This window comes from Onychostoma macrolepis, chromosome 07 (genome assembly GCF_012432095.1).
Source record: "Onychostoma macrolepis isolate SWU-2019 chromosome 07, ASM1243209v1, whole genome shotgun sequence".
Taxonomy (NCBI): Eukaryota; Metazoa; Chordata; class Actinopteri; order Cypriniformes; family Cyprinidae; genus Onychostoma; species Onychostoma macrolepis.
In genome coordinates this window covers 38,431,805-38,451,401 of record NC_081161.1, presented here as the reverse complement: position 1 = coordinate 38,451,401, position 19,597 = coordinate 38,431,805, and the positions used below count along the sequence as shown (strand labels likewise).

At 40.1% G+C, this 19,597-nt stretch overlaps 1 protein-coding gene across 4 annotated transcripts; it reads right to left on the bottom strand.

Moving 5' to 3' along the window:
• Positions 1-564: 564 nt before the first annotated feature.
• Positions 565-5,732, bottom strand: LOC131544908 (uncharacterized). 4 transcript variants are annotated; one of them, XM_058783418.1, is made up of 7 exons: positions 3,843-4,002; positions 3,520-3,586; positions 3,082-3,438; positions 2,641-2,994; positions 2,422-2,538; positions 2,277-2,311; positions 565-1,315 (listed from the first exon to the last, which is right to left on the bottom strand). In XM_058783418.1, the coding sequence occupies exons 2-7, from the start codon at positions 3,563-3,565 to the stop codon at positions 1,196-1,198; spliced, it is 1,029 nt and encodes a 342-aa protein (XP_058639401.1). In that variant the 5' UTR covers positions 3,566-3,586; positions 3,843-4,002; the 3' UTR covers positions 565-1,195. The 4 variants fall into 4 exon arrangements, with proteins under 4 accessions (XP_058639401.1, XP_058639400.1, XP_058639399.1 ...); XM_058783417.1 differs by lacking the exons at positions 2,277-2,311; positions 3,843-4,002 and adding an exon at positions 5,696-5,732; XM_058783416.1 differs by lacking the exons at positions 2,277-2,311; positions 3,843-4,002 and adding an exon at positions 5,512-5,679.
• Positions 5,733-19,597: the final 13,865 nt, after the last annotated feature.

Below are 19,597 nucleotides of genomic sequence, written 5' to 3'. Positions count from 1 at the left end.
AATTATAAAAGTAAAGGAAATAGACCTTTTAATTAGTGAACAATTGAAAGATACAAATACAGTAGCTGTAATATCAGACTTAAGATGTTACATAACATGTTACAGCTCTAGTCTTTTAAACTGCATAATGTACATGATGGCAACCAACAGATGAACCCCACAATCAGCTGTGTTTTCCATATTTCCCAAAAAGAAAATGTACTGCGTCAAAAATGCTCCTGTTATCATGGCTGTATATATATATATATATATATATATATATGATTCTTGGATGAATATATCCTGATGCATGTTTGAACCAGCAGACACTGAATTTCCTTAATATTTATATTAAATATATAAATAATTATATATATATATATATATATATATATATATACACACACTCAGTATATATAAATTATACCAAATATGTTCCATAAACCCCATTTCATTCACAGACTATTACTTTCAGTTTAACAAACACTATACTCAAATAACACTTCGGTTTAACACAGTTAAGTGTGAGGTATTAAGCATAGTTCGCTTTCTGTCCATTTTCAGGTTTTATCATTGTCCTCTGTGTATTGGAATAATTCATTGTGTCATTGTGATTATCATACTGCTGTATCAATGACATTTGCATAAATAATTTTAATTTGGAAAAATTGTGACTGGTTATGGGCTAAATCTGTTTAGCTAATTCTAGCTCAAAAATATAAATAAAAATATAAATAAATAAATAAATAAATAAATAATGAAGCAATAAAGCAAGCAAGCATGTGTTTTGGAACTGTTGGCAGTTTTACGATCTCATGTATTCAACACACAGCTGGTGCAGCAATTGTTGGTAATCAACCGGATGATGTTCCCTTTCATCTTTAAGGTGAACAATCTATCAACACAACAGTTTTTCCCCACATGATGGACTGGAAGGAAGGTGCAGAAGTTGTGGAAAGTATTTTTATTATATTTATCCTGTTCATATTCATAGATTAAAAATAAAAATAAAAATCAGATGTACCTCTGAGGAGAAGCACTACATTTTGTTGTACAGTTACTCAATCAAAATAAAGTTCTATTCTATTCTATTCTATTCTATTCTATTCTATTCTATTCTATTCTATTCTATTATGTCCAGATTGGTGAAATTAACATCTACTACAAAAACTATGTTAACTACAACAAACGATAGCATTAGCATTAGTTATCTGAACTATTGCGTTGTGATCTGTGAATAAACAGTTTCTTCTTGACTGGTTTTCCCTGAAGATCTTTTTGAGGTTGTAAGCTTTTTGGGAAAACTCAGGGCTATATAATTTAAGGCATCTGTTTCCTGCAGAGGGGAAAAAAACAAACAAACAAACAAAAAAAAAAAAAAACACAGACATCTTTTAGTGTTAAACGAGAACAAAACCGAAATCATTTTGTTTGGTTCAAAGTCATATGAAGAATATGCTCTTCAATTTGGTCATCTCTCTTCCTACTTTACACCCTGTGCTAAAAATCTTGGTGTTCTTTTTTATTGCAACCTGAGTTTTGAGAAACAAATTAGTGCAGTGATCAAATCAAGTTTCTTTCACTTACAGCGTTTATCAAAAATCAAATCTTTACTTTCTGTAAAACAGTTTGAACAGATTATCCTCTTGTTTGTTCTATCTCGTTTAGATTACTGTAACTCACTATACTATGGTACAAGTTAGTCTTCTATAATGCGTTTACAGATGGTCCAAAATGCTGCTGAAAGATTGATTACAGGCAGACGATGGTTCGACCACATCTCGCCCATTCTTATTTCCCTAAACTGGTTACCGGTCAAATCTAGAATTACATTTAAAATTTAACTTTTGTTTTTAAATCTCTGCAAAATCAAGCTCCATCATATCTCTCCAAGGTAATCTTTACTTATAAACCAAATAGGTCCCTAAGATCCAGTAATCTTGGCCTCCTCTCTGTTCCTAGATCTAGATTCCATTGCAGAGGTGAACGAGCTTTCGCTGTTGCTGGTCCTAGTCTATGGAACAAATTACCAGCTTCTATCAGAGCTGCGCCCTCTTTGCCTGTATTTAAATGTTGGCTGAAAAAATGAATTGGTATAAATGTACTGTAGCCTACAGAACTTTGAGAAAACAAGATTTAATCTAGTTGCTAGATTTTGACATTGATCCACATATAATTGTTTTCCTGAAGTCGAAATTGATCATCACTGCGAGTTGTCAGCATTTATGTAGGCTAATGTGCTATTATAAAACATCCGAATTCCTTTCTATACAGTGCAAATAAAAATGGATTATTACCTGATTCCTTTGATTTCTGGGTTGTTTTGAAGCTTCTTTGGATAATAATTTAAAAAACAATCTTTTAATTATACTTATCTGAATTTCAAAAATAGCAATTTGCTGTTTAATATTAGTACATTATAGAATTTTACCATAAGCTTACCTTTTTTGTGATTCTTGTGAATCAGTCTCACCAGAAATATGTTCACAATAATGGATATTATGCTTATTGTGAAGAGGGTTATAACAGCTGGATTCCAAGAAGTCAAAGTAAAAGATGCTGTAATAGTAGCAGACCATACATGCAAAGAAATAAGTCAAATTGTTGACTGAAGATAGTGTGGTACTATATATTCTGTATCAAAATCAAATATATCTGTACCTTCAATATTCAACTTAGTTCCATTTCCCAAGTGTATCTGCCCACATGTGGCAACAGCACAGTAATAAATTCCAGCATCAGATGTTGTGAGTTCAGTCTGAGAGAGACTGTAGACACAGCTCTGCGTAGGAGAGCCGTTCTCTGATCTCTCCATGCATTGATCACTCCTGTTATAATGGGTGTAAATGATTCCTGGATCAGAATGTCCTGATGAATGTCTGAACCAGTAGACGCTGTATTCTCCTGCACAGATCTGACTGATGACCGAACACTGCAGGGTCACTGAATCTCCTGGATGAAGTCTGTCGGATACTGGCTGCTGGAGAACCGTGGTCCTTCTCATTCCATCACTCTCTGAAAGAAATGTAACATTCTTAAAACAACATACACATATGTGCAGTCAGATTGAGGGTGAATCTCAGAATATTGTCATAAACTCACCTTTATGTAGAAGAACCGTCCCCTCTCCAAATTTAATAACGTTCAAGAAACCCACAGCACAATAGTAGGTTGCAAAATCATATTCTTCCAAATGCATGATGGTTAAATTAAAAGAGCCAGTTCCAGTACTGATAAAGTATCGATCTCTCTTGTTAAAGCCATTTTGATATGTAACACTTCCAGAGCCATGTTCTGAATATGCTACGAGAAGTGGTTTCTTTCCAACAGAATGTTTATACCATGAAACAGTATTTATAAAGTCGTCTGAGTGAGAGCAGGGTATAATCACACTGCTTCCAAGTTCAGCAACTAGCAAAGGATCCTGGAGAATAAAATGATCACTTTCCCATGTTCCATCTAAAAAATTTTAAAAAGCAATATGGTAACAAACAGAAATAATTAACAAAATGGTCAACTAAAATACAATTTTAAACATACTCGCAAATGTGAGGAGAAAAATGGTAGACAAAACTCTGAACTTCATTTTGTAGCACCTGTACTTAATCTAAAAGAGAAATAAACACAAATGTATAGAGAAGTTTGGAATATGCAAATGTTTTTAAATGTATAAAATGAAATATTTTTAAATCACTAAAAATGGAAACATACTGACACTGTTAACATCCAAACCCAAGAACTTGACTAAGATTAAAAAATAAATAAATAAATAAATAAAATAACTCATTAACCTAAAAAAAAAAAAACATGTTTTGCTATTATTAATTTGGTAAAGTTCTTGAATGTTTAAAGAGATTACTTACAATCTTACGATAAAGATGCTAATTTGATTTTAGTCCTGTAATAACGATTGATGCTCACAGAAGTAAAACAGATCCAGTATATTCAGCTCAGATGACTGTCATAACATACAATTCAAATATGTATTTATGAGAATTAAAGGGCCCTGGTTATGTGGATGAAAGTGTCAATTTGGTAGTATGTCTCATTTTAGGCTGCTTCCTCTTTTATATAGGGCAGTGTTCAAAGATCAAACACTGACATGTTGATGTTTGACTGGTCCTTTTAAAAAAAAGGGGCAGAACGAAATTTCCTTTTCAGATGTGGATATTCACTAGCAGAGATGGTGACCAAACACAATCTACTATCAACAACAAAAATAATTTCCTCTACAAAATAATACTTCTGTAGCACATAGACATTGAATAAAAGTTATTATTCCATGAATATAAGCGGGGGGGAATCAAACTTAACAAGTAACTGTATGGAAGTGTTTTAACATGAAATATCAGTTTCAAAATGATTCTAATGATTCACTGACGATGTCACACTGACAAGTACGAAATCCTGTGAAAAAGACTGATTGCTTTACTGCAGCAACAAATGCAAGCAGTGATCCACTGTAATTATGACAGTGATTTATTTATGACAATGAATTCCACTCACTTCAATGTAGGGGGCTCCAAAGTCACAAACATACACAAAACTACATACAGTTGCTACAATGAATGAATATAGTTGATTTTATATTTTACTGCCATTTTCATGTGTCTCTCTTTATATACACTTAGACCAGTATGAAGATGGCATTAACATATCACACAAGTAAAAATAAAAAAACAAAACAAAACAAAGCTTAAACAATGAAATAATAAATAAAACAACTAAATAATGTCCCACTTTATCAGCTTCCACGTATCGAGACTTTTCAGCATTTAGCATGTTCAGTGTTTTTTATTTATTTTTTTTTCTAGCATTTTTGCATAATGCCTGTCAAATCTTAAAAACTTTTTTTTTTTTTTTTTTTAACAAAAAGTATTCAAATACATTCCAATAGATGGGCTAAAATAACAAAATAACGATTAAAAAAAAATTTTTTTTTTAAAAATTAAAAAAAAAAAAAATATATATATATATATATATATATATATATATATATTATCATTATATTGTTGTCAGGGAGGGCCTGTAGAGAGAAAGTAAGGACAGGGCTTAATATCAATAAGGACTGCCGGCTCGGGGCCAGCGTGAAAGACGTTCGGGACAATACGGATTTGTCACTTGCCCGATCGGGCCACGAAATTTTATAATTTGCATAAGTTTTGAAGCCTTGTTAATTTCAAAATTCAAGCGATTAAAAAGCATTTGGTCGTAAAAGACAACTCCTTTCAGTACTTGCGCGCTCGCCGCGCTGTGTTCTGTTCTGTGTGAACAGCGCGCGCACAGACAGCCGCGTCTCTGACACGCGCGAGCCGCCTAAATGGGCAAATACATACTTATGTCAAAATACCCTCCTTGGCAATTAACTTTAATAATTAATAATCTATATTGAATTTATACACTGGAGTAGATTACAGATGCACCGATCGACCGGACATTTTTTGTTTTATTTTAGAGCATCTTCTGTTCCGTGCTTGCACACAAACTGCACTGCAATCATTTACCCAAATGTCATTTGTGTGGAAATGTTACCTTATTATTATAATTAGTCTGTAAACGGCCGTTAACAGAGGCCAGAGACGATGAAGACGGACACAAAAAGGAGAAAATACTGTAGGACTAGCAGGCAGAACAAGATCGCTGTTCACGACGCCTGAAATAGTAAGAAAATCCAAATAATGGATTTTATATGAACGTGTTTCTGAGGGGAACTGACTGTTTTCAGAAATGGCGTTTTCTTTTCATCTCGTCTCCGTATAAGGCATATTAAACTGGTGTTAATATGCGCAGCTGCTGTGTTTAACAGTGGTAACCAAGGAAACGCTGTATCACTGTCCCATGAGCGCCGCCTGCTGGCAGAGAGTGACATTGCGTCTCATTCTGCTCGTCTGCTGGTTCTGTTTAGTGCCGATGTTTTATGTAACGTTAGCATAATTTCACAAAGCTAAAGTCTGGTCGTTCTGTTTTTGCTTCAGATTTTGAAATTATACTGTCTAATATAAATCAAACATTGCACTTTTTTTTTTTTTTGTGGATTAATTTTAATCTTAAAATGCAGTGCTGCCTCTAATTTCAAATTGCTATGAAAAATCAAGGTGCAACACAGAGTGAAGAATATTCTGGTGGTGGATGAAGAGATTCCCCCCTTCCATGTAAAGGGCTTTGAGTACCCAGAAAAGCGCTATATAAATGTTATTTTATATGTGATTTTTCCATTTCTGTACCTGAACATCTACAAACATAAAAACCTAAAGCATCATTTCATTCCTATCTTTGTGCTAGGCCTATGTTTATTTGTGCTATTACTTGTAATTTGTTCGTTTGTTCTTATTTACTGGCTGCCACTTGTCTTTAATAATGTTTAAACTTTATATTTATGTTTATTTTTGGCTAGTGATTTTTGCTGTGGTATTGAAATTGGAATAGAGAATTGTAAAAATGTAACTGATATCTAAAATATTGGTGTCATATAAGCTTATTTATTAGAATACAAGATAACATAGATTTTTTTGTGGCAGGGCCAGTGAAAATGTTGGCAGGCCCAACCGGGCCAGTAGAAAAAAATCCTTTGCGTTGATCCCTGAAGGAAGATAAACACACACTGTATAAGTACCACCTACAGACCCAGTGATGGTCCAGTAGAGCAGGTGATGGTTTCCTGATTATGTATCTTTTTCTTTTTTGTACTTCTGTAAAATCTCTTTTAAATTATTGACTCCATTATTCATTTAATTTTATTGATTTGTCAAGTTGACTGTATTGTGCCAGTTTGTCAATGAGTTTGAGATAAATTCACAAATGATCAATACAAATGGCCTTCTCAAAAAATCTAAACGTTTAAGATGCTGTCAGGTTTGGACGGAGAGGCAAACACAGGGTTAGTGGGAACACACTTCTTTTATTTCCTTCCCACAAACATAAACTGATCCCGAAGGATTTCAAACAAAACGTAACTTAAAACAAAGGGGTCCTTTAACTCAGTGACTTCGTCCAACTCAAAGTGACACTTTTGTGATAGGTCGGTCGGTGAGGCTTACAGGACGGAGGATCCAGGCAATCCAAGAGGTGAGTAGGGAAGTGAGCCAGGCTTACGACCTTGAGACCAACCAACGCAGGATTGTGGTGAGTGACTTGATATAGCGAGCAGGTAAGTGATGACAGGTGGTAATCAGTACTCCGGTGATTGCGAACGGGTGTAGGTGGTTGGTGTGGATGACGCTGTGGGCGGATCTGTGACAGTACCCCTCCCCACGGGCGCCTCCTGGCGCCCGGGACCGACGGCGAGGGCGACCACGTCCTCTTGGGGCAGGGCGGTCGGGTACAACCGTGGAAGTCGGAAAGAAGCGAGGGGTCCAGTACATCCTCTCGGTTTACCCATGATCTCTCTTCGGGCCGAATCCTCCCAATCCACCAGGTATTGGAGTCGGCCGCCCGTCGACGGGAGTCTAGGATTTCTTCGACTCTGTAGATGGTCCCACTGGGGTCGGCCTCGGGAGGAGGAGGTGCCGTGCTCTGCGGAAGGAGGGAGAACGGGATTAGTGAATGGTTTTAATAGGGATACATGGAAGGTAGGTGAAATGCGGTAAGTTGCTGGGAGCTGGAGCTCGTGGGTGACTTCGTTTATCCGTCTTATTATAGGGAAGGGACCGACATAGCGAGGGCTTAGCTTGCAGGGCAGACGGAGGCGAATATCCCGAGTGGAGAGCCAGACTCGGTCGCCGGACGGTATAGGGGCGTGGCGGCGCGATGGGTATCTGCATGTCTTTTGTGCCTCCGCACTGCCCGCTGGAGATGGACATGCGCCGTGTCCCACACTCTTCGCCTCTCGAAACCAGAAGTCAACCGCCGGGACTTGGAAGGCTCTCCGGTCCAGGGAAGAGCGGAGGTTGAAATCCTAACAAGCATTGAAATGGGGTGAGACCGGTAGTTTCTTGCCGCAGTGAGTTTTGGGCGTACTCGGCCCAGGGTAGGTACTTGCTCCAGTGGTCCTGGTGACGATGGCAATAGGCGCGCAGGTAGCGCCCAATCTCCTGGATTTTCCGTTCCGTTTGGCCGTTGGTCTGTGGGTGATACCCGGAGGACAGACTGACAGAGACTCCTAGTAGCCGGAAGAAACTACGCCAGACCCTGGAAGTGAACTGAGGCCCTCGGTCGGAGACAATATCTTCGGGCAGGCCAAAGTTCCGGAAGACATGTTGGAAGAGAGCTTCCGCAGTTTCGAGGGCTGTGGGTAATCCTCGTAAGGGGATCAATTTGCAGGCCTTAGAGAACCGGTCGACCGCAACGAGAATGGTGGTAGATCCGTTGGAGGGTGGTAGGTCTGTGGCAAAGTCAACTCCGATATGGGACCAGGGCCGGCGTGGGATCGGCAGGGGGACCAGTTTTCCCTCGGGCAAGTGACGGGGGGTCGAGGTGATGGCACAGACGGCACAGCCTCGGACGTAACGGGCAACGTCCTGGTTCATGTTGGGCCACCAGTACTTGTTCGAAGGAGCGAGAGTGCGTTGTGGCCGGGTGGCCGGATCCCGGAGACGTGTGTAGAGAGTCCAGAAGGGGGAGACGGAAGGTGGCTGGTATGTACAGCTTCCCCTCTGGAACTCCCGGCGGAGCAGGCTCAGATTGAGTGGCAGCACGGATCTGGTCATCCACCTTCCATATGATGGGGCAAGCGAATATTTTGGGTGGCAGGACTGGTTCTGGATGTTCGGGTGATGGGTCGGGCTGGTGCAGGCGGGACAGAGCATCGGCCTTGAGGTTCTTGTGGCCGGGACGATAGGTGATAGTGAATTTGAATCGAGTGAAGAAAAGGGCCCAGCGGGCTTGTCGGGGTTTAGGCGCTTGGCCGCGAAGGTACTGGAGGTTTTGTGGTCAGTAATCACTTCAAACGGATGTTGTGCGCCTTCTAGCCAGTGCCGCCACTCCTCCAGTGCTAGTTTGATTGCCAGTAATTCGCGGTTCCCGATGTCGTAGTTTTGTTCTGCTGGGGACATCTTCTTGGAGAAGTAGGCACAGGGGTGAAGCACTGGAGGTTCGCCTTTTAGCTGCGACAAGACCGCGCCAATTCCCACCGTCGAAGCATCCACTTCCACCACGGCGTTGATTGGGGTTTGGATGGGTGAGTGTTGGAGCGGTGCAAAAGGAGGACTTTAACCTTTGGAAGGCTTGCATCGCTTGAGGCGTCCAGGTAAGGGATTTCGGTTTTCCTTGGAGGAGAGAGGTTAGAGGAGCTGACAGATGGCTATAATGGGCTATGAAACGTCGATAGAAGTTGGCGAACCCGAGGAACCGTTGGAGCTCCTTGATAGAAGATGGTTGTGGCCAATTTTTACGGCTTTCACCTTGGCTGGATCCATTTGTACTCCATCCGCGTCGATGATGTATCCCAAGAAATGGATCTTTGTTTGATGGAATTCACATTTTCGAGCTTGAGATACAGTTGATGCTGGCGGAGGCGTTGGAGAACTTGGGTAACATGGTCTTGGTGCTCCTCGAGGGTGGAAGAGTAGATCAGGATGTCATCGATATAAATGAGGGTGAATCGGTTGAGCATGTCCCGGAAGATCTCGTTCATGAAGTTCTGAAATATTGATGGAGAGTTCGAAAGGCCATACGGCATAACCTGATATTCGTAGTGCCCGGTGGGCGTGATAAAGGCCGTCTTCCATTCATCTCCTTTCCGTATTCGGATTAAATTATAGGCGCTGCGGAGGTCGAGTTTGGTGAAAACTCGGGCCCCACGAAGTTCTTCTAAGGCAGCTGGGACCAGTGGTAAGGGATAGGCGAATTTGACTGTTTGTGCGTTGAGCGTTCTGTAATCTATACATGGGCGGAGGCCCCCGTCCTTCTTGGCGACAAAGAAGCTGGAGGCTGCGGGAGATGTGGAGGGACGGATGAACCCTTGCTGTAGCGCCTCTCTCACATATTCTTCCATGGCGATGCGTTCCGGGATTGAGAGGGGATAGACGTGACCTTTAGGCAGTTTGGCCCCGGGTAACAGGTCAATGGTGCAGTCCCAGGGTCTGTGCGGAGGAAGACGAGTAGCGGCCGTTTTGCTGAACACGTCTTGGTAAGGGAGGTAGGCTCTGGGAATCTTGACCGAGGTAAGTGTGGTAGGGCTCTCTACGGTGGTGGAGTTGAGTGGGAGAGATGGTACGGACTGGCGAGGTACCGGGAGACTGGGGAGACACTTTTCAAAGCAGGAAGCACTCCAACGAAGGATTTCTCCCGAACTCCAATGCAAGTCTGGATGATGTTTTACGAGCCAGGGACGACCCAGCACCACATCCACAATGGCTTCCTCCAAGATGAGAAAGGAGATTTGTTCCTCGTGAAAGTGTCCAACGCGGAGCGTGACCTCTGGAGTGTGGTGGCGTACCAGCCCTTTGCTCAACGGTTTGCCTTGTATGGTGGAAATCCGGTAGGATGTAGTACTCCGGAGCCGGGGTAGTTGGAGTTGAAGGAGGCTGGCGAAGAGATGAAATTTCCTGCGGCTCCGGAGTCAATGAGGATTTTAACTGGAAAGGATCGGTTCAGGTAAATGATTAGAGCATCACTATGTGGAATCTTGGAAACATCAGGGTGAAGATGGACCGTACTCACCGTGGAGTTCGCGGGCGAACGGGCAGGCTACCAGGAGTGACTTCCCGAGCCGCAGTACATACAAAGATTGTGGGTTCTCCGGCGGGCCCGTTCCTCCGGAGATAGGTGGTACCGGTCCACCTGCATGGGTTCCGGTACAAGTGGGACCGATCCTTGTGAGGTGGTTGCTGGGGTAGTCTCCGAGCGACAAGCATTTAACTGTTGTGAAATGTGCAACGATTTCTGGAGAAAGCCCTCCAAGCCCACTGAGTCTTCAATAACAGACATCTGCTGTTTTATGGAGGGTGCAAGACCCGTCGATAGGCGGCGAGAAGTGCTGTCTCGTTCCACCCACTGCCGGCGGCTAGAGTGCAAAATCTTCACGGTGTAATCATGGATGGACATGTTGGCTTGTCGTAACTGAAAGAGCTCTTCGTGAACGGAGATGGAGGAGGCTGTATGGCTGAACACTTCACTGAAATGGTCGGTGAAGGCACCCAGTGACCGCACGACGGGGCTGTGTGAATTCCAGAGCGCCTCAGCCCACTGTAGGGCTCTTCCGGACAGCAGGGACATGATGAAAGCTATCTTTGCCCGATCGTTCAGGAATTGGTGAGGTTGAAACTCAAAGTACAGGGAACACTGAAGCAAGAAGCCACTACAGGTGGCCGCATCGCCAGAGTAGAGGGTAGGTTTGGCCATTGGGCACCCGGAAGGAGATGGGTCCGGTGTTGGGAGAGCTTGGTCTTCCATCTCAGTTTAACAACGTCCAAATACTCCTTTTTGAGGGGTTGGTCTTCTGTCAGGTTTGGACGGAGAGGCAAACACAGGGTTAGTGGGAACACACTTCTTTTATTTCCTTCCCACAAACATAAACTGATCCCGAAGGATTTCAAACAAAACATAACTTAAAACAAAGGGGTCCTTTAACTCAGTGACTTCGTCCAACTCAAAGTGACACTTTTGTGATAGGTCGGTCGGTGAGGCTTACAGGACGGAGGATCCAGGCAATCCAAGAGGTGAGTAGGGAAGTGAGCCAGGCTTACGACCTTGAGACCAACCAACGCAGGATTGTGGTGAGTGACTTGATATAGCGAGCAGGTAAGTGATGACAGGTGGTAATCAGTACTCCGGTGATTGCGAACGGGTGTAGGTGGTTGGTGTGGATGACGCTGTGGGCGGATCTGTGACAGATGCAAACAGTACTTGACCAGAGAGAGACAGTTTCCAGTTACCAGTGATTCCTAGTGACTCCTTTATTTCCTTTTAATACCCAGACCAAAACAAAGAGATCTTAACCTCAAAATAAACCATTACATTTTAACAGAATATAGAATCCTATTGTATGAGAGAGATAGTTTCCAGTTGCCAGTGATTCCCAGTGACTCCTTTATTTCCGGTAACACTTTACAATAAGGGTACATGAATAATCATGTACTAATGCATAAATGAATACTTAATTCATCACATGCTAATGATTATTAAAGGAGTTAACTAATTATGAACTAACGAAGAGCTATCTTTAACTACGACTGTAGTCAATACGGATTCATGCATGAATAACGGCAGCCTTAACTATACATGTTAGTACATGTTTGATAGTTAATGCATTAATTAACATTTATAGGTAAACTAAATCAAACAGCCTCTTTAAGAAGGAATAAGAAATACTATGACTTTGAAATTAATTTAAATAATTTAATACTATCATAATTTGAGCATTTGACATCTTCAGCTTTGTCATAAACATTATTGGGTGGCACAGGATTAGTTGATCCTCCTCATCAAGTGTAGAAAATATTAAATACACTAACGACTGATCTTGTCTGTTTTATGTTCTTCTCTTTCCCTTTAAACTCACCCTATTGTGACTTATACAAGGATTAATAAAAAAAAATAAAAAAAAAAAAGCTCGAACTGGAAAGAGTTCACTCTCCATCCAGACACAGCCGTGATGATACTGTACCTCCGCTCTCTGACTTCTTGAAAATCCACACAGCATCTCTTAACCGGGCTGAATACTCACTGTGTTAGTACATGTGTGTTTGATTGAAAGTATAACATAAATCTTGAGTTGAGTTGAGTTGAGTTTAGTAAGTAGTTAACAGTGAATTTATTATGATTGGGCCCCCTCAAATAAAGTCATGTCAAAATCAACTTTAACAAGCCATTAGATGTTAGTTTGTGGGTAGTTAATAATGGGTTAGTTATGTTGGGCCCTCTCAAGTAAAGTCATGTCAAAATCAACTTTAACAAGCCATTAGATGTTAGTTTGTGGGTAGTTAATGTCTCCAGTTTCCAGTTACACAATGACACATTAACAAGTGAGAGTGTCTTCCTTATTCCTTACACCACCAATACAACAAACAATGATTTTTAGTTATTTTATTATTTATTTACATAATTTCACATATATGGACTCAAAAGAAAGTCCAAACATAATGTTACCGCTAAAGACACAGAAGGTCAAATATTTCACGTCCAGAAGCTCAAAACACTGTTGTTAATTACTGTACATAACTTTCCAAAAAAAAAAAAAAAAAAAAGGGGTGAATGCAAACATGACTTTAATTCGGTTTACAAAAGCAGACGACATTTATTACATTAAAATATCGACATTACCGTAAACAACCAACCTTCCGCGCCTAGAGTGCGCCTCTAATGAGTGTCCCACCAGAAACAAACATTACATACTGTACTCCCGTTTATTTGAAATGATTAACTTACTGTTCGTTGAAAGTATTAGTGCCATTAATTAGACAGATATGTTAAATCAAACGTAGAAAATAGAGCAATAACTAACACTAATATTTTGTATGATTGGTTTATGTTTAGTCTAGTGGTGGGCCATCGGCGTTAACGTGCTGCGTTAACGTGAGACTCTTATCGGGCGATAAAAAAAATATCGCCGTTAATCTATTCTCAAAATTGGGTTGGGAGCTGGATCTATACTACGCAAGCTATGATGACTTTCACCTAGATAGTTTAGCGCGGATGTATACCTAGCCGAATAGCAAGAACGAGTCTTCAAACCTGTGTGTATGCGTGCTAACATGGATGTAGCTATGAAGCCGCCGGGTTTGCTTCAGGGAAAATTTATTTTTAAGAAGCTTCCCAATGGAAATCGGCAAGTCATTTCTGTCTCTACGTTACATGGTCGCGCTCTCTGTATCGCGCGCACAGCGGAGTTCCGCCCCGGTTCGCACACACACACACACACACACACACACAAACAAACAAACGTAAGCGCACACACAAGTGAGCACACTCCCACTCCTATTTGTAAATATTAAGCCGCAAAACGTCTATTTAAATATGACTTCTGTGTGTCTCTGTGTTAATGTATGGCGCAGACGCGCGGGTTTGTTCACTACTCATACAGAAGACCGCGTGACGCTTGCGGCGATATTAACGTCTGTCGTCTCACTAAATGAGGACATAAATACATGAACAACATCTCCAGAACTGCTCTGAGAGTCACTTCATGAGCATTCGAGCGTTTCATTTGAGAAAAACTATCCTCACGGCAACCCGTCAAAATAAAAGTTCGGTTTCACTTGAAGACATTGGGCAGAACGTAATAGGCTACTACTACTAAAACTATTAAAACCTTATCTTTAAGGAATAATCATACAATGTCTTCAATGTTATTATCAATATTAAATTCTTGATGACTGCTAGTTGTTTACTTATCTACTTGGCAGAATTCAAATGAGCCATTTTAATCTAGATTAATCTAGATTAATCTAGATTAACAAAGACATATGGTAGGCTATGGCATATTGATAAATGAATGAATTTTAATAAAGAAACAAGTTTGATTGTTCATTTGAATTTATTTCTCTCTCTCTCTCTCTCTCTCTCTCACTCACTCACTCACTCTCTCACTCACTCACTCACACACACACACACACACACACGCCTGAAAAGAACTTAAAATAATAGTGGAAACAACTTAAAATACGCCATAATGTTTGCTCATAAAGGTAAGAGTAATACATCATTCGGAACTGTAAAGGGTCTACTTTTATTTGTGTGCATTCACAATATAAAAAAACATTGTGCTTTTATTAAAATAAATAGGAAAACAGATGCGCTTGCCGTCTCGTCTTGAACAGGAGCGCTTCACAATGATGAACTGAAACGAATTGAGTCACAAATATGATAAATATATCTATAGAAAGCTTTAAATTACTACTTTAAAACGAAATAATTCAAATCGAAAACAAAAACTCTTTCATTATGTAATCCGTAAAGATGCATTTCTCTCTAAAGGCTCGTCCAATGAGGAGATGGCAAGTCATTTTTCATCAACGTCTAAAATATAAAAATAAGGAAAAGCCTAAAACAGGCCCGATTACATTTTTTCTGATTTTTACGTTGCTCTGCTCTTAATTCCTTAACATTTAAAGGGTTTTCTGCAACGAAATTTTGTCTGCATGATATGTGAATTATTTATTAGCCTATTTTTTATCCATGCAGCAAAATGCTTTAAAACAGCTGTAAAAATTACTTTAATCCAGATGATTTTAAAGAACTTTTCACTATAAATTTTACGGGTAGATAGTCGATAGAAATACGGCTATAATCTACTGCTGAAATGTTTGCGGGGCAAATCTCAGGTCAGTCTGAGCGCTCATGGTACGCACAGTGCGTACAGCCGTACACCTGCAGGCGCCACTGACCACAAATGACACAAGCATGAAATGATGTCCCCGAGTAAGAACACATCCTCTGAACATTGAAGAACAGAAAAAAAAAACAGCAAGAGATAATGAGAGAGAGAGAGAGAGTACCAGTTCCTGCTGTAATAATGTTACACATAAGTAACCTTAGTTACGATGACATAATATTATAAATGGTAAAATAACCAAAATTATTGTTCAATCTTACTTGTGAAAGGTAATCCCACGCGATCTGGTATCTGCGCGGGTTATTGCAACAGTAAACTGCACAAAATACGGGCATAAATTCCTCGCTCTCCGTTGACTCCGCTGCTATCGTAGAGCGAGGAGACCCAAGCAATATGGCGGCGACGCTGGAATACGTTCCAGCATGTCATGAGGCGTCTACGTATATTATGTCTATGGTTACGACAATGTCGATATTTTAATCTAATAAATGTCGTCTGCTTTTGTAAACTGAATTAAAGTCATGTTTGAATTTCCCTTTTACTTTTTTTTGGAAAGTTATGTACAGTAATTAACAGCATTGTTTTGAGCTTCTGTGTGTCTTTAGAGTTAACATTATGTTTGGACTTCCTTTTGAGTCCATATGTGAAATTAATAATAAATAACTAAAAATCATTGTTTGTTGTATTGGTGGTGTAAGTGTGGCGAGGAGCATTACAGGATTTAACACACAAGCCCAGAAAATTCGACTATGCAACCTGGGGGAGTTTCACCCAGGAAATAGAAATAAACCCCAAAGTTTGTTATTAGGTCACACAGGTTCATTTCTCCGATACAAGAGTAGGCAAGAGCCGTTGGTACTGTATAAAAATACAATTTATTAACAGTGAATTCACAAATATAGAAAAATCACTTAAAATAGCCTCAATGATACTATGCCACCCCTGGCAGCTCTTTCCAATGACATGTTAAAGAGGCAATGACTGGCAACTGATACAAAAACAAAAACACGTTACATAAAGTCTAATTTACACAACTCAAAAATAAACAAAAACAAACTTACTCAACCTACAGGGCTGAGGTTACCCACAGGAGTGATCACCAGTGCTAGTTATCCAAAAGCACACTTCCACACACCACTGCACTCAGATCACACACCCAAACACATCAAAAGTGTCCCACGGCAAACGTTGAAGCAGCAGCACCGCCACCACAAAAGATCCTTCACCCGTGGGAACCCAGCTCCTGAAAGAAAATCAAAAACAAATAATCTTATAAACAGAAGTAGGCCTAAATAAATTCACAATCAAATGAAGTCACAGTTCCATCACAAAGCAAACAATACTGGGTAAAAATCACCAACATACATCACAAATCAACAATACACAAATATTCAAAAGACAAAAGGATAAAAACAAAACAACATAAACACAGTTCAAACTACGAGAAAGACCGAACTCGCATGAAGCAACCGTGTAGTCTTCACACCAGCTCCGATCATCAAGTAAACGGTCTTCCACCCCAAAGAAAATAAACTAGAAATCAGACAGCAGCAGCAATCCCCTTTATTAGTTGTGAGGTAATAGTGTTCTTGCAGCGCTGCAGCAGAAAAAAATTACAGAGCTGCAACAATAATCGCCCAGAACGAAAGGGAGAATCCTACGGCAGATACAAACGATAAAACACAAAACAGTGTTACTAATAGTTACATATCATCCGTTAGAACTTCCCACTTGTGACCATACAAAACACTTACCAAATAAGAATAGCGTGCTCTATAATCCGTTCACAGGCCAGGATACACAGCCTTCATATAACCCACTGCTAAACTGGATTAAAGGGAACTGCACATTATTCAAACCACCCGCCAATCGTTAAGCCCCAAGCGAAGCTAGACGATCTATTTGCTACAACACAGCTTTAACTCACATAGCTGACTGGAGGGCAGTCCTCAAATCCACTACTGAAGCAACCGACGAAGACACACACTCAGACGAAAAGACAGGCTAGGATGCAACAAACAAATCGTTAGTGTCACACGAACAATAATTAAAGGGGTCAACATAACTAACTCATTATTAACTACCCACAAACTAACATCAACTAATGGCTTGTTAAAGTTGATTTTGACATGACTTTACTTGAGGGGGCCCAATCATAATGAATTCGCTGTTAACTACTTACTAAACTCAGCTCATGATTTATGTTATACTTTCAATCAAACACACATGTACTAACACAGTGAGTATTCAGCCCGATTAAAGGGGTCATATAATGGTACATGCACTTTTACAAGTTGATTGTACTGAAATGTGTGTTAGCAGTGCCTGTACACAACCATCATAAAATGATAAAAATCCATCCAGTGGTTTTTTTTTAATCTCCTTATTTGTTTTACCCTGTCTCAAATCAAGCCGTTCGACCGTGTGACGCCACACGGTCGGACGCCCCTCCCACGATGGTTGATTGACAGCAGTGTTTCAACACAGACCCGCCCTTGCTCGTGAGCGAGCTGTCAATCATAGTCCGCGCGTCATTGTTGATATACGCTGGAGCTGTCTATGAGCAGAATGGCGTCTAAGCGATTGTGGTGTTCTGTTCTCGGGTGCAATAATGAACACAGCAGTCATTTTGATGTTCCTAAGTCCGAACCGCTGAAGACACAGTGGCTGAGTTTTGCTTTTGAAGGGAATATTCCCCACGAGCAACGTCAATGTTTTCATGTTTGCGCGAATCATTTTTCACCAGACTGCTTTATAAATGAAGGTCAGTATAAAGCTGGTTTTGCTAAGAAGCTGCTCCTGAAAAAAGAATCGGTACCAACTATTCGTGTTCCTGCTGAACCTCCAGAAGAAGTGAGTGTAACGTTTAATTAACCTTTATATTAATCTTTATATTAATCTCGATGTATGTGGCTAATGTTTACATTCAGGGTACATGCATGTTTTCTATTCTGACGTTCTCAATATGAAAAATTCCTGCCGTGACCTCATATCAGTGTTTCCGCCCTGAGAGTTGTACCTAACACTGCATAGATAACGTTACGCATCACTGACAAGCCTACATTTACCGAATTTATTTTTCATGACCATTAGCTGTAACATCAATCTGTCAATGAACTAACGTATCAGTAAACACATAGCGTTCGTATCTCACTACTCTACCTGACAGTACACACAAAAATAGATAAAAGTGACATTACGTTAACCAACCATTCAGAAACGTCCCGTTCGAGCCTTAATTGTCGAACTTCTTCGGGGCCATCATCCTGTTCCGGGTCCGACTCCGGTTCGAATTGATACGGTTGCACAGTATCCTCAGAGACTCTCGCTGCCATTCTTCAAAATATACCCTCAACTGTTGTCAAGGCAACACTCCACGTGTGTTGTGTCAAAAACACCCCACAGAACAGAGGGGCGGGGCGAGCAAAGCTCATTAGCATTTAAAAACACACGCACTAAAACGGTGTGCTGAAAACAGAGCTGTTTTTGAGCAGGTAAAATGAGTGTTTTCTTACAATACTAATGAGAATTTTTAATTAAAGTATATTACAAACTTTCAATTTAGACCCTAAAGAATCATATTAGCTTGTACAAAAATGGCATTATATGACCCCTTTAAGAGATGCTGTGTGGATTTTCAAGAAGTCAGAGAGCGGAGGTACAGTATCATCACGGCTGTGTCTGGATGGAGAGTGAACTCTTTCCAGTTTGAGCTTTTCTGTAGGATTGTTCTACAAATGTTCTTTGTGGGGTTTTTTATATATATTTTTTATTAATCCATGTATAAGTCACAATAGGGTGAGTTTAAAGGGAAAGAGAAGAACATAAAACAGACAAGATCAGTCATTAGTGTATTTAATATTTTCTACACTTGATGAGGAGGATCAACTAATCCTGTTCCACCCAATAATGTTTATGACAAAGCTGAAGATGTCAAATGCTCAAATTATGATAGTATTAAATTATTTAAATTAATTTCAAAGTCACAGTATTTCTTATTCCTTCTTAAAGAGGCTGTTTGATTTAGTTTACCCATAAATGTTAATTAATGCATTAACTATCAAACATGTACTAACATGTATAGTTAAGGCTGCTGTTATTCATGCATGAATCCGTATGACTACAGTCGTAGTTAAGGATAGCTCTTCGTTAGTTCATAATTAGTTAACTCCTTTAATAATCATTAGCATGTGATGAATTAAGTATTAATTTAGGCATTAGTACATGATTGTTCATGTACCCTTATTCCTTATTGTAAATTTCCTTTAAATACCCAGACCAAAACAAAGAGATCTTCACCTCCATGAAATAAACCATTAAATTTTAACAGAATATAGAATTCTATTGTATGACCCAAGGATCACACCTTATTCCAATCTTCAAAAAGGCAGTAACATAAGTGCGGTT

Bases quoted from the DNA above. Each gene is read 5' to 3' on its own strand.
- LOC131544908 (XM_058783417.1), bottom strand. From the start codon at position 3,565: ATGAAGTTCAGAGTTTTGTCTACCATTTTTCTCCTCACATTTGCGA. The intron at 3,439-3,519 runs GTATGTTTAAAA...AAAATTTTTTAG, and splicing joins TTTTCTCCTCACATTTGCGA to ATGGAACATGGGAAAGTGAT. The intron at 1,316-2,421 runs GTAAGCTTATGG...TCCCCTCTGCAG, and splicing joins TCACAAGAATCACAAAAAAG to GAAACAGATGCCTTAAATTA.